The sequence below is a fragment of the Onychostruthus taczanowskii genome, unplaced genomic scaffold (assembly GCF_017590055.1).
Source record: "Onychostruthus taczanowskii isolate IOZ18803 unplaced genomic scaffold, ASM1759005v1 scaffold77, whole genome shotgun sequence".
Lineage (NCBI taxonomy): Eukaryota > Metazoa > Chordata > Aves > Passeriformes > Passeridae > Onychostruthus > Onychostruthus taczanowskii.
In genome coordinates this window covers 3,530,173-3,545,121 of record NW_024505561.1, presented here as the reverse complement: position 1 = coordinate 3,545,121, position 14,949 = coordinate 3,530,173, and the positions used below count along the sequence as shown (strand labels likewise).

At 39.7% G+C, this 14,949-nt stretch overlaps 1 protein-coding gene across 7 annotated transcripts in view; it reads right to left on the bottom strand.

The window, feature by feature from the left end:
• Positions 1 to 14,949, bottom strand: part of MBNL2 (muscleblind like splicing regulator 2) — a 106,640-nt gene that overhangs the window by 13,877 nt on the left and 77,814 nt on the right. For 4 of the 7 annotated variants that reach the window (XM_041423419.1, XM_041423426.1, XM_041423421.1 and 1 more), the window contains 2 exons: positions 9,590 to 9,643; positions 8,758 to 8,911 (listed from right to left, as the gene is read on the bottom strand). In XM_041423419.1, coding sequence (XP_041279353.1) covers positions 8,758 to 8,911; positions 9,590 to 9,643 — 208 coding nt within the window. Of the gene's footprint in view, positions 1 to 3,984; positions 4,080 to 8,757; positions 8,912 to 9,589; positions 9,644 to 14,949 lie in introns of all 7 variants that reach the window. The other 3 variants (XM_041423423.1, XM_041423425.1, XM_041423424.1) reach the window with 3 other exon arrangements.

Sequence of the window (14,949 nt, the reverse complement as noted above, 5' to 3'; positions counted from 1 at the left end):
CACTGAAACAGTGTCCAAAGCAGTCACCATCCCTAGAGGTTTTTTTTTTTAAATCCTGGCAGTCCTGGGTTAACACTTGGACTTCAAGATCTTAGAGGTTTTTCCAACCTAAATGATTCTGTGATTCTACCAGTGAATGAAGCTCAGCAGGTAAGAGTTTCTGGGCTTGCTTGAGTATTGCTAGTCCACTGGCTGAAGGAATAAAAAGAGCTTTGTTAAAGATCTCTGAAGTATATATTTACACACAAAGACTGTATTAATATTTTAAGCAGGACATCTTGCATACCTCTGTCCACATGCATGCACTAGAGGGAGCTAGGACCAAACCCTCTGTATTCACATCCTAATGCTGCTTCTCACCATCATTTCACATGGTTTCAAACTTTGCTCCAAGAAAACACTGTCAGCATCCCCAAACAACCAAACTGAAAGTTCATCAAGCATCTGCTGCTGAAGTGGGGTTAAGCAGCTGAGGCTTCAAGCCCCTCCTGGCAGGAATGGCTGGAGCAATTGTGAAGAGCAGAAGAAGGAAATGGGGAAGAGCTTTTTACCTCTGACCAGTCATGCTCCTGGCATGTACCTTTCCAGCTATCTTTCACTGGAAAGTTGAAGTCTCCTCCCCTCCATTCCCTCTCACCACAGCCTGGAAGCTACTGTAAGTGGGGCATTTTGCTGCATCCTGCTTACATTACATTGCACCAAAGCAATTCTCTTCCCCTCTGAAGTACACTGCAAGAAAATTATTTTTAAAACCTAAACTTTGTAAGTCAGGGAAAGCAAGAGATGCCAAATTTCCATATATTCTTAACTGGTGTCACCCTGAATAGATGTTCACAGTACAGCCTTTAACTCTACACAATCTTCTCATGTATCTCGTGCCATACACTGAACACACAATGGCCAGAGGTGCTGGCCAAGCATGACAGTGTGTGCCAATGCAGGTGTATTTTGAGCTCTTACTCATGTTATTTTCTGAAAGAAAGGATATACAGAAGACATGAGACATAGTGACTTTTTTTTTTTCAAAATAGAAACTGACAGCACATACTAAATAATTTACTGGACCCAACGGAGTTATCATGTTTTATTAGCCATCAGCTGAGACTCCATAACTTTTGGGATGTTGACTTTTCCCTTCCACTTGTGCTTCAAAGACACTGGGATCATCACACATTCCCAGGAAGACCCGCAATCTTTCCCCAGGTCAGAATACTAAACCAAATGATATTAAAATAAATTATTAAGCCCTGCTGAAACTTTCTTTTCATGCCCGGAATTGTGAAGAGAAGCCGTAGGAGCTGAAATGGGACAAGCTGAAAGTTGCAGGTTGTAAAAAAGGTATGGTAGAGACACTGGAAAGAGGAAACTGTACCTTACAGAATTGTAAAGCAGCGTGGCACAGGCTAGAAAAGGAAATTGTATCTGGTTGGGAATAAAAAAGTCTTTTTCTGAAATACTCAGGAGAGTTTAAACACATACAAGAGGACACAAAGAATGCTATGACTATGAACAAAGTCAGGCTAATTACCATGTTAATAAACCTGCTCCTGCTATGTTTCTTGGGTTAAAGAAATACTGAGAATTAGAGTCACAGAGTACCGTGGGGCTTTCCTAGCATTGTAGCTTTGTCTTCAATCTTAGGATGTTGTAAATAAACAGAAAACTTGGAGTTTTGTCTCTTATAAAGAGAACTAAATACTACTGCTTTCCCTACTTTGAAATACATGTTTTTTTTTTAACAGTAGCTTTTAGACTTAAAATAGCTAAAACAAAGACAGGAGAGAGAAAAAAAGAAGACCGTGATGGCACATGCTACAGAAGCCAGCAAGCTCCTGAGGTGGGACTCATCTCCTCCACGTGCAATGGTGCAGAGCTTTGGCAGCACACCTACATTCATTCTACAGGCAAGGGACATAGGCAAGACCCTCCAGGGCAATTTTCCCTGTCCTAACACAGAAAAGCAGATCATCTAGATGCCAAACTATGGCTGAAGTAAAACAAGTGAAAACCCATTCTCCTGTTAAACCATCCATTAATTTCAGCATGGAATTGTATGTACACACACACACACATATATGCAACTAGATAAATACAGATACTTTCTACAGTTCCTGTAAAATTTAAAATGCTATAATCCTACAATGCAAACAAAATCTGTACTGGGAAAGAAGGGGCTCTGCCTGCCATCCTGATAGATAAGGAAGAGCATTATGGCACACATTTGCCTTCTCAGTGGCACTAGTTACTTGCATGAAAGTGTTGCCATTAACTTAAAAAAAATACTGCTTACTGGTCCTTTTGTAGGCATCCATGTATTCATTCTTCCTTCAGCCCCAGTCAGCCCCTCTGGCACTCAGGAGTGCAGGTGGTGGAGCTGCCCCAGCTACATTCCTGCGCTGGAGAGGGTCCCTGGCTCAACCTCTCCCCAAACCATCCCACTTTCTCTTAGGCCCTTAGCATCTTCAAGTCCCTCTGTCACCACTTTGAGATCACAAAACTACACTGGATATCACCAAACAATTTTCTGGTGTAGACACTGTTCTGGGAAGGACTGTGCAATGCACCACTTGCCTGCTGCACTTTCATCCTTAACCCAAGCATTTTTCACAAGCTAGCTCTCAGAAAAGTAAGCACAAAACAACAATCCTCTTTTGATGAAAATGCCTGAAGCAAAAACATCACCATGTCGGCAAACGAACCTTAAAAAAACCCAAAGAAAATGGACTGGTTTGTATTTCTTTAAGAAAGTAGGATGTATTTCAGAGGTAGTATATTTTGCCTAAATTATTAAAAATAAACTCTTGCAGCAAGTTCTATTTTTCCATGAGATACCTCAATAGTTTTGGGAATGCCAGTAAAAAAATAAACCTGTTAGTATATCATTATTAAGCAAAACATTTTCACAGATTTCTTTCTAAGTCCTTGGCAAGTGGAGGGGAAGGAACCAACAGGACAGCATTTCTACTGGGTCTGCAACAGCCTGTCAATCTGACCAGGAGCAACACAAGGAAAGATTATGGGGATATAGCCCTTTGCTTTCTTCTGGTGAGCAAATCTGCTTGTTTGCTTTTCCATCTGACCTCTAAGAACCTGAGGGGAACACATCTCAGGTGGAAGAGCCTGAGCATGGTTCCAGAGCGAGAGAAAAGCCAGAGTGACCCAACTGCTGTGCAAACTCCTCTCTCGGCACATCTGGGTGGGAACCACCCCAACAGAGGAGTCAAAGCTACACACCCCGGGCTGCAATAGATGTGTCTTCCCTGGGAATTAGGCCCTACAGGAGGAGAGGAAACCCAGCCAAATTGAAAACTACTTAACTAAACTGCAGAAGAAGAGGAGAAAGTATAATCTTACTTAGCCTACCTCAGACAATAATCTTTGGGATTCTTTCTATAAACATTCTTTCTTAGGGAAATATAATTCCCAGGTTAAAGATACACTTTCAAATATAAAGCAGGCATAGTCATAAATATCTTCATTGCTGTTTTGATCACTAGTATTTACAGAAAAAATTCAATTTTTTTTTCCAGCTGCCTTGTCCTGCTTGTGATTTTTTGACAGCTTCCATGCTTACAAATTAGACCTCATGGAGAAGGTTACATTAACACACCTGAATGTTTGAAACCTGTGATGATCCTCCTTCTGAACTTAGGAGTTAATAATAGACTTTTGTAAGTAGTCCAGTGCTACGGTGATTCTAACTCCAGCTGGGTTAATTACACAATAATTAGGTACAAACATCGCAACACAAAACACAGCTACATCATTATTTGCAACAAATGTTAACTCTAAATAAGTGCAACCTGTCCCACAAACACTTGCTATAAACGACTTAAAAATAAAAGTAAAATTTGATGGGGTAAACACAGAAATAAAAAAAAAAATTCTCTGTGAGAATTTTTTTTGTTAAAAAAATAAAATAAAAATCTCAGCACTCATTTAGAGTTCAGGATCTTGTGAAAGAAAGCTTTAAAAGGAGCAAACCTGATTTGCTGTGGCTGTTGCGGCGAAGGGAACACTTGTTGCAGGAGTTGTTGCTGCAGAGACAGTGGCGGCCGTAGCGTTGTGCATCATGGGTACTTTCAGGAGGGGAACCATGGAAGCAATGAACAGGAGGGTGCAGCATTATGGTAAGAGAAGTGGTATTTTTGGCATGGTGAATATCAAGAGCGGCAAGCCATCGTCATGGGTTAAACCGGCAGATGGCATGCAATCACAGTGCAAAGCGAGAAAGCGTGGCGGAGAAATAAAAAAAAAAGGGAAAATAGCTTATTACAAGTACAATTAAAGGAAGGTTGTCAACACAATCGGCGATTCCCAGAAAAAAAAGAGTAAGGACCACTGAAAATGCAAGTGCTGGTTCTAAGAAGAAGATTACTTGTGCAAATTAGGCCTTTACCAAAACAGCCCATTACCTGCGGATTGTTACATGCGTGATTTGTTTTACCCCAGTACAGCTATAATGCACTTCAAAATAAAATCCTACTAAAAAAACCCCAGTGGTTTATACTGGGCTGAAAATTGTTAAATGTTCATCTTAATTTTTAAACACAATTAAAAATGAATTATTTTCATGTATCTTCATTTTGAAGTAAGCTAGACGCTCGCTGTCTTTCTTTATAATCCAATATATGCGGTTTTTCCTACTAGCACTGCATAACTGTTTGACTTTATCAGAGTTAAATTACCATCTGCTTGAGGCAAAAATCAGGAGAGGGATGATAACAATTATCCTGATATATATTCTACTTTGTTTGATCTAAAAAAGCAAGATCGATTTTGTGAAAGACACTGCTTTTGCTCATTTTGAGAATGAATTTTAATCAGCATCTTCATAGGGGAATTATTAATTTGATGCTTTAAAGGCTTGATATTTTAACTGTTTATGTGAGTAGGCCGAAAACCCAGAAATAAAATCACTGGACAGGGCAATAGAAGAAAGATTACTTTTCTGTCTCAGAGGCTGTGGCATTGGACTTCCACTCTGCATGCCAAAAATGTTAATTTCAGGTTGCAAATATATTTAAAGAAGGAGTGAGATTCTGATCACGAGTTTCAACAGAACCTCTGTGCATCAAAGTAGGCATTTCTGGGAAACGCTGATAAAACTTTCTAACACACAGCAAAGGAGAAATAGGCACACCACTATGAAACTTTAAAACACTGATGAAATTTGCTGGCTTTTTCCAGTATTTTATGATTTTATAGTACTAGACAATATAAAATATAAAGAGAAATAAAACTTTGAAAACTGAAAAGCAGACTGGAATTCATGGTATTATGCTTTTGCAGTGTAGTTGTTATAGCAGGTGATATCATGTCTAAACTGCAGCTTTCATGTACAAATCTAAACACTCTGCAAAGTCAACCAGAAGGACAAGCGAACCTTTAATTCTAGTCAGTGGCTAAATCTCGCCTAGAATTTTTGAAACAAGTGAATACACATCATATACAATATAAAAAAAAGAGATCAATAAAGAAATTTGGAACCTACCAATACTGGTAGCGGGTGTCATGCACAAAACTGACCCTGCGTGTCATGCAATGATAGGTGAAAAAAGTGGATAAAGGGAAGAAACAGGTTAGCTGTTTAGAGTTAACATTCAAAGTGAGATTCAAGCATAACCACAGAGAAGTAAGTTAGTTAAATGAAACTGTAAGGTCATTCACAGTTTTGCTTAAACACAAAGAGGTGTTTGTGTTCTTACTAAACTCCTGTATATACTGTGTGGGTTTTGGCATGTTTCTGTACGTATTCAAGATACTTCATAAACTTTTTTACTTATTAATGTTATCCTTTCACTTAGTGCTTTTGCAGCAACAGGTTTTTCTTTATAAAAACATCTGTGGTTAAAGACCAGAGTATTTGGGACTTTTAGAACTCATGGCATAATTCAGACAGCTCAATGTTGCGCAATCAACATTCGCCAATTTTTTGACACGTGGCAGGAAAAGAAAGTGGAATTAAGACAATATTCTACTGCAGGGGCTTTGCCAAATTCGTGTTTGACATTAACGTACCCATTCTTAACACAAAGAAAACAGTACTTTGACAAGTCCCAAGCTAAACACCTCAAAGCATGTAACATTCCAGCAGAAGGCTCCCAGCGCACCTCAAAGATGCTGTGGGATGACTGCTCACCTGCCATACAGCCAGTTTACCTTTGGTGCCTAGCCCACCTTTAACCTTTCTGGAAAGGCCAAATGAAAGAAAGAGATCAGCCTATTTCCAGTACAGTGCATACAGCGAGCTGGTGAAGGCAAGCAGGCAAGGAGACTAGTGCAAGGTAGGTGCATATTTGACACAGAGTCGAATATGCTTCCTTTATTCCCGCTGAATTACTACTGCAACCCTGTATGGGACCATCACAGGACTTGCGTCACTATGAATGACCTTACCCAAGAACAGTCCCCAGAGAATACACAAAGTTCCTCCTCTAGAGGCTACAGAAACACTAACAAACAGCAATGAGAAGAGAGAAAAGATCTGCTGTTTTTAAGATCGTTCACCGAACAATAAGGAGGTGACAAAGCAATCAAACTGATGTAAAACGAACAAAGTGCAGAACTTCGGAGGTAAGCCATGCTAAGTCAAGCCCCACACTTTTTATTAGGGGAGCCAGTGGTTAATAAAGCAGAGAAGTTATATAAAACAATTAAGTTTTATATATAATCCAGCAGCAAAACTTGTCTTAAAATTTAACACACACACGCACACACATAAGGAACACATTTGAAAATGATACCAGTTTAGAAAATATCACATAATCATTTAAAATCCAACAGATAATGTCATGCATCGCTCCTCAGACGTGGGTTGCATGACAGTCGTTACACCCACCAAATCCAACCTTCCCAAGAAATGTGGGAATATCACGTGTATCATCTTTAAAGGAAAGCTCATGACACCCATTCCTATAGAGGGTGTTCCCCTTTCCGGAACTCCTCCCATACCCCACTCCTCTCTTTAATGTTCTTCCTTGGAGCTGATTGCGTTTGAAAAGAGCAGGAGGTTCATCACTTTAAGAAAGGTTAGGGGCTTAGGGGCTTGGGCTCCATCTGGCATTTTATACCTCTGTTTATTCTTTCTTTTCATGCACTTGTGTTGGGACTTGACAACAACCTGGCCCTTAAGGTTTGGTTCCAAGATCCACCCTTCCTACCACCAGAAATTGGTCAGCTAAAACTAGAATTACAACAATTAGCTGCAAAGAGGGATGGACAATAAAAAGTACAGAAAGTGAGGTACTCAAGGAAGCATGAACATTCCAAAAGTCTGGAAAATATCCAAATGCTTTCTCACTGAAAAAGGTTTACTGTATTTTCCATAGTTAATTTGAAGTCCTTGTCAATTGCAAATAAGAGCAGTAAGCCCTGAAGGGGAGTGCTTAAGAAGGAAAAATACCTATCATGCTACAAATTCTCATAGTTTCAATGTAAAATAAATTTGTGGACATTTCTGTATGTTCTTCAAGCACAGGGCAGTCTTCCATTCATGTCCAAATAGGTGGTCTCACCATTTATTTACTTCTTTTCAAACACTCCCACAAATGTCAGTGTGTTTTCTGCCACACATACTCTGGTGCACCAATGTGCTAAAAATAAGGCTATGCTATTACTTGCTATTACAAATACGGGGGCAGGCTCCAAGGTTGTTACTGAGGCCTTATAGAAAAATTCCATGAAGTCAAAGCCATCTGTGTTTGTTTTTTATCTTTAAAAACATATGGGAATGCTGATAGATTGGGAAATCATCATGTGTTGCCTTTCATTCCTTGTTTAACTGACATTATTTCTATAAACTAAAATAACATTGCTGAAATGTCAAGCACATTTGCAAACACATAGTTTTAAACTATTCTGAAGTTCACACTCAAGAACAACCTGACACTAAAATACGTAATTTGTTAATTATGAATGAAATCACAGAATTCCTTAGGAGGGAAATTCTCCTTTGGGAAGTTGGAGTGGGGGTGATTGACACAATTTAGAGGGTGGTGTTTTCACTGCTTACAAGAGCACCCAGCACACCCCTTCTCTCGCCCTGCTACCAGCCAGGGTGCAGGTCAAGCCATCTCTGAATGCTCTGATTTTCACATAACTCCGAGCACTGAAATACAAATTACATTCACTCATCTTCAGATCATGCCTATGAAGAATTATAACCCCAGCTATGAGCCACAAATGCTAGGAAAATTATTCTGCTAGGAAAAGTTCTGGTGGTGCTCCAAAACCACGAAAATGCATCTGATGCCTGAAAACCCTTAAGTGCAGCTGCAGGGAGCGATGCTTTTTGCCAGTGCTTCCACGCAGGTATTGACTGGAAGTTTATGGCTGGTGTTCCCCTTCTCAGGGTGCTTGTGTGGGGCTGGGGAAATCCCCACAGCTGCAAGACAGCAGCTGAGGGAGCAGGAGGATGCTGTGGCATCTCTGAAGCACAATGCTTTTCCCAGCTTTTTTGTTAGTGGAAACAGATATGAGTCACAATCCAGCCAATTCACAGTAGGCAAAAAGGGGCAAACTCTGGAGAATGATGAGCAAGGCTAGGAATGTGCAAAAAAGCAGATTAATGGCATGTTGAAATTTCTGCTTGAATTCTTGTCCTTTGCAAGAGGAATTAAAATAATGTGCAATCATCTGTGCAGGCTTCACCTCAAGTGGGGAAGGGAGCATAATAAAACCTCCTGTTAAGTTAAACTGCCTGACACAGAGGCTACCCCAGGGACAATAAACTGGTTCAACGTGGACACAACATACCTGTCGGGATAAACGCTGCGTGTTGCTGCAACTGAGCATTGGCAAGAGCCTGTTGATAGTGCAAGACACTGGGATTGAAAACGGCACTGGCACCATTGCTTTTTTCAAGTGCTTGTCTCTTTGGTAAAGGGTGAAGAACACCAGGAGGAAAGGCCTGTAAATAAGAAAGTTAGTTAAAATGGCTCAATTTTTAAGACCTTTTCCGTAACATATACATAAATAAAAAAACTTAGTATTTTTTAAAGCGGCTAAGGATGCCTCGCCATGCATATTAACTCAAAGCACAGCAATGTAAAATGAGTGAAATTTTGTTATTGGTAGCAAAAGCATGGTACTATTCACCTAGAACTGTAGCAGCACAACTACTGAAAAGAAACGTTTGCTTTAAAGCAACGAAAATGGCATTGCCTTTAAGTAGGTTTTCAAATATTACAGGGAGAAAAAACCACTTGTGTTTCATTGCCAAGTATTTTCTTTTATTTTTAAATTTAAATATCATTTCCTATTATTATACCGATTAATGGATTACATTATGCATTTTCAATTACAAAAGCAGTTTTATCTCAATTCAACTTTTCATGAGATTTTTAAAAAAGATGAAACTGTGTTAGGAACCAAACTAAATCATCTGCGGTCTATTACGTATGAGAATGAGATGGATAAATAGAGCTTCCGGTAAATTAATGAGTATGTGAAATCATTTCCGGTTGATGTTTGAAAAGTAAAGCGATACAAATTTCATTAGTTGCTTCTCTGAAGGAAAAAAAAAAAATTATAATAAAATAAAATAAAAAAAGCTACATGCAAAGCAAAAGGTGAAAGGTCAAAGTACCAGGTCTACAGTTGCTTCGAGAGGTCGCTTCATTGCTTTGGCAGTCGACTGAGTCTTTTAATAACAGGCAGCGAGCACATGATGGCAGTGGGCCAATGGGAGTCAAGCGAATTAACATACAGGTAAACAGCAAGCAGAGGTGCGTCATGGGAACGGCATTGCATTTGTGGATAGGTGAGAAGGAAAAAAATATTCTGAATGCAATATACAACATACAAAACACTAGGCATGCACAACAACAAAAATGTCTTCTAAAGAAATGAATATTACACTTTGAATTAGTACCGAAGCAAAAATGCATCTACTATACCTTAGTTAAAAGCATATAAGAGAGTAAAATATAGATGTTTGAAATTCAGGAAAGTTGAGTAAAACAGCAGCTTGCAGACACTATTAAGCATCATATAAACACTTCACAGAGATGCAGAAAGTTTTAAGGATACACCTATTGGAATTCCTGATAAGTCAGTTCGGTCACATTTTGAAGTGGGAAAATTGATTTTGGAGGTTACATTTTCAAACACAAAACACTAGTGCAAGTTGTAATGCATTACAAATGCTATTAATATCAGTGCTTACAAGGTGATTGTCTTTTAATTTAGAGAAGTGAATCATTCAGTGGTGAAAATGAGAGAGATTCTCATTCACCAATAAAAAACACAGTACATAGGATGTCCAGTTACACTAACTTATCATTAATTCCTTTTCTTTTCTCCTACAGCTGGGTCATTGTTGTAGATTTTTTTTATCTTGTAACTTACCACACTACATTGAGAGGGAAAAAGGTCTTTCAGAATTGAACACATACTTTCTAAATTTTGCTATAACCTTTAGTACTAGCTTCAGGAGCAGGGAGTAAAATTGGGCTCCCAGTTTACAAGCCAACATATGAGTTATGGTACTAGTCCAGCATTTATTAATTTTTCAAAAGAAAGTTTTTAGGCATACTATATAGGCATATACATTTATGTATTCTTTCATAGTAAATTCAAACTTATAGCTGATATGACAGCATTCTGTAAAAATGTTCTCGTATAAAATATTACTTTTAAGTTTTATAGTGTAAATAATTCTTCCAAATCTTTGAAAGGAAATAAAAATTTACTTTGAAATCAAAATTTTTACTTTTGTTTTTTAAACACAGGCTGATACTTAGCTCTTTTTAGAATATGCAGATTATGTCTACCTTGAAATCAGTATGTGGAAATAGGGAACAAAAGTCAAGGTGCAGGAAGAGAACAAGGCACAAAATGCCTGCAAACACCTTGTGGTGTTGATAAGGTGCCAACAGGGTATCCTGCAGGACAGTCCTCGTTTTACTTATTCCTTGTAGCTGTCTCTGTAGCATGAGTCTTGTCAATGCCCTCCTCATCTCTTCTTTAGCACTTTTCTGGATTACATACCCTGATCTACAGGATCTGCTCATCTCTCTGGGCCCAAGACCGAGACACAAGAAGAAACACCTAGTCTGAAGTGGGGATCTGGACAGACTTCTGTCTACGCAGGACACTGTGCAGGTACCATGGCAGAGGACATCACTCCACTGCCTGGGGCACAGCCTCAGAGCTACTCTGCCTCCACCACAGAGGGAAGTCTACACAGAGGTGATGCAGTGCAACTGAATTCAGCATTATGCGGTGATGACGTCCACAAGCTCCAACCAACATCGCTAAGAGTAAAGTGTTTTCAGTTAATTACCTTTATTATCCAAATACAGATCTTATCTAATCTCACTTGATAACTTATCTCTCTGTTTATTATTGCCTTTCTCCAATTTTTCTCCATGCTCTTCTTAATATCACCTTCCTACTTTGAAGCATTCTTCTGGCTTTCCCCTCATATTCCCCAGCAAGTTCAGTTTTAGTCTTCCCAACCTGAAGGCTTGGTCTGTTCTAAACTTACTCATCAACCTTGCTTCCATGTAGTCTCCCTTTCTTTTCAGGCTTTCAGACTGCTCATTTTTCTCTCCAATGTTAATATTTTCTTTTATTTCATCCTGATAGCAAAACCTCCTTTGCCTCTTTCTGTTCCATCAGATTATCTCCTCAACATTTGATCTACATAACTAACAACCAACAAATCAATAGCTACAGGATGGAGAGGAAGAGGATACAAAAAGGAAATAAAGATAATATTCAAAGTTACCAAACATCCAAGGCATAGTATTTGCCTGCCATATGGCACATTGGTATGCTATAATGTCTCCTGGAATACAAACAAGATCCACACAGCAGTGGCCTCCAAGAATGTGCAAGGAGCTCCTGACTAAACTCAAATGAAAGAAGGAAAGCCCACAAGAGGTGGGAGCAGTGACAGATGGCTCAGGAGGAACAGGGACACAGCCTGAACATGCAGGGATATGTTAGGAGAGTCAAAGATCACCTGGAGTTGAATCTGGCAAGGGATGTGAAATACAACCAGAAGGGCTTCTGAGCAACAAAAGGAAGACTAGAGAAAGTGTGTTTCCACTGCTCAATGGGGCAGGCAGCCTGGTGACACAGGACATGGAGGAGGCTGAGGTTCAGAAAATCCTTTCCATCTCAGTCTTTATTGCCAAGACTGGCCTTCAGGCCAGTGGGAAAGTCTGAAGTGAAAAAGATTTTTCCTTGCGGGAGGATGATCAGGTTAGGGAATACTTAAACAAGCTGTATGTACACAAACCCAACTAACAGAATGCACCCTGGGTGTTGAGGTTTGGTGGCCAGTGTCACTGCAAGGTTTTCTTACTTATCTTTGAAAGGTCCCCGTGACTGAGGGATATTCCCAAAGACTGCAAGAAAGTAAATGACACTCCTATCTTCAAAAAGGGCAGAAAGGGAGGTGTGAGGACTGGCAGGTTGGTCAGCCTCACCTCAGTCCCTGGGAAAGCAATTGAGCAAATCCTCCTGAAAACATCTACAAACCCATGAAAGCCAAGACAATATGGGAAATAGTCAGCATAGATTTATGACAGGGAAATTGTGCTTAACCAGCCAGACATCCTTCTATGATGAGACTGGCAGGGTGCTGAAGGGAGAGCAACGGATGTTGTTTCTCTTGATTTCAGAAAGGATTTCAACACCATTTCATCCTCACAGACATATTTATTTATTGTGGGCTAAATGGGAAACAGGGAGGTGGACTGACAATTGTCTCACATGCCAGGCTCAAAGGGATGTGACCAGCAACACAGAGCCCAGCTGGAGGCCAGTCACCAGTGGCGTGAAACTTGGAGGAGTGGTTGATATACAAGATAGACACGCTACTGCTCAGAGGGCCTAGGAAGTCTGGAGAAATGGGCACAGAGGAACTTCACAAAGTCCAACAAATATCAAGACCTGTACCTGGGGAGGAACACCACGAGGCACCAGTACATGCTGGGGGCCACAAAGGCTTGGCAGAAATATCCTGGTGGACACCAAACCAGCAATGTGCCCTCAAAAGTAAAGGCAGCTAATGGAATGCTGGGCTACACTGGGAAGAGTATCACCAACAGGTGAAGGGAGGTGATTCTTCCCCTCTACTCAGCCTTGGTGAGGCCACATATGGAGCCCTCTGTCCAGGTCTGGGCACCCCAGTAAAAGAAAGATACAGGCATACTAGAAAACACTCCCATAAAGGACATAAGAGATGATCAAGGGACTGGATTCAGCCTAGAGAAGATACAGGGGAATCTCATCAGTGTATACAAATACCTGATTTCAGGGTAAAGATGGAGCCAGTGGTGCCCAGGGACAGGAGAAGAGGCAATGGAAACAAATTTAAATAAATGAAATTCCATTTAAATGTAAGATTAAAACAAAAAAAAAAAAACAAAAAAACAAAACATTTCTTTTTACTGGAAGTATGGAGCAGGTTTTCAAGTTATGGAGTTTTTATCCTTAGAGATATTAGTAAACCAAACAGGCACATCCTGGGCAATCTCCTCTAGCTTCCCTGCTTAAGCAGGGGAAATGGGCTGGAATATTTTGTGCACATTTCTCTGCAAAATGTTACCCTGAATTACAGGTCCCTGTTGCCTTGTCCTGTGACATTAGACTGATAACATTTCAATTCTGTGTTTCTAAAGATGCTTCATCTTGCTTTGAGGCTAATGCAACTCTAATTAAGCCTTATTTAAAACCCCAGGATATATATCTGCAACCATTACCGAAGCGCAAAAAAAATTAATCCCATCATCTCTCTCCTTTCTTGTTTAGTATAGTGCCTAGAAATATTACATTCTCTAAATTAACAATAAATATTGCACAACAGAAGCTAATCAGAATAAAAACCCAATCTTCTCTGCTTTAATTTCCAGATGGTATTCAATTTCTGCAAGCACAGGAAACTTTAACTAAAAATCATCCAATTTGAAACAAAGGCTGTGATACTATTTGAGAAAGAATATTGAAACTTAAGAAATAGTCTTCTGCATGATGGTTTACTTTCTTGCATAACTTACCCTTTGTCCCTCAAAAAAGTCTGGTCTTTTCTAATTTGTTAAATACAATAGCTTGGGGTAGTTATGTACTGTACTGTATTGTGTTTCTTGTAGGCCTTCAAACCAGAGAATAACTGCATTGTCTATAACTATTGTATGCACTGCCCACAAGTCCACAAACCACATCTGCTTAATTATTCGTCCACTGCCAGCAATGAGGACAATGATTCTTTGATTTGCTGCCAGCAGTTTTGTCTCTCAAGTCAGATCCTGGGTGTTCAATTTATTTATTTTATTAATACCACTGCAAACTCATCAACTTTCCTGGTAGCAACTGTAAGAGGAATCCAATCCTGGTGAAGGGGTGGCTGTCTTGTCTGAACAGTTTTAAGTAAGAGGTCAAAATATCTGAAAATAAAAGCCCTCACTCTCTTTTCTTCTGACTGTAGCCACAATGTTTCTTTCCTAATGATTCCCATTACAGTTCACTACTGTAAAACCTCATGATTCAAGCAACTGGCCCATAATAGCAGGAGAGGCAAGAAGTCTCTAGGCGTGAAATGTGTCTAACCTAAGTTCAAAAAGATACAGGCAACACTTTTTAGACATTGGTGCTAGTTGTAGATCTACAGAGGGCAGCTCTTTCTCATCCTCAGGCAGGCACTAATGGTACATCAGATGAGTGTCCTGGTTTTTCTACTCTACCAGCTCAGTGAGACCAAGGTGGCCGGCTGGTTGCGTCGTTTTTAAGGCAGACTGTGCTGATCTCAATACAGGTTTCTGTTCTACTACTGATCTCTGAAGCAAACACTCTCTCTTTGCTTTTCTTCCAAATTTCCACATGTATATCTGACATCAAAGAGCTAAAACAGCATATGTGTCTCTGTTTTCCTGGGAACACTGAAGCTTATCAGTTTTGTTTCTGTTTGGAAATACGAGGGGCAAATTTACATATAAT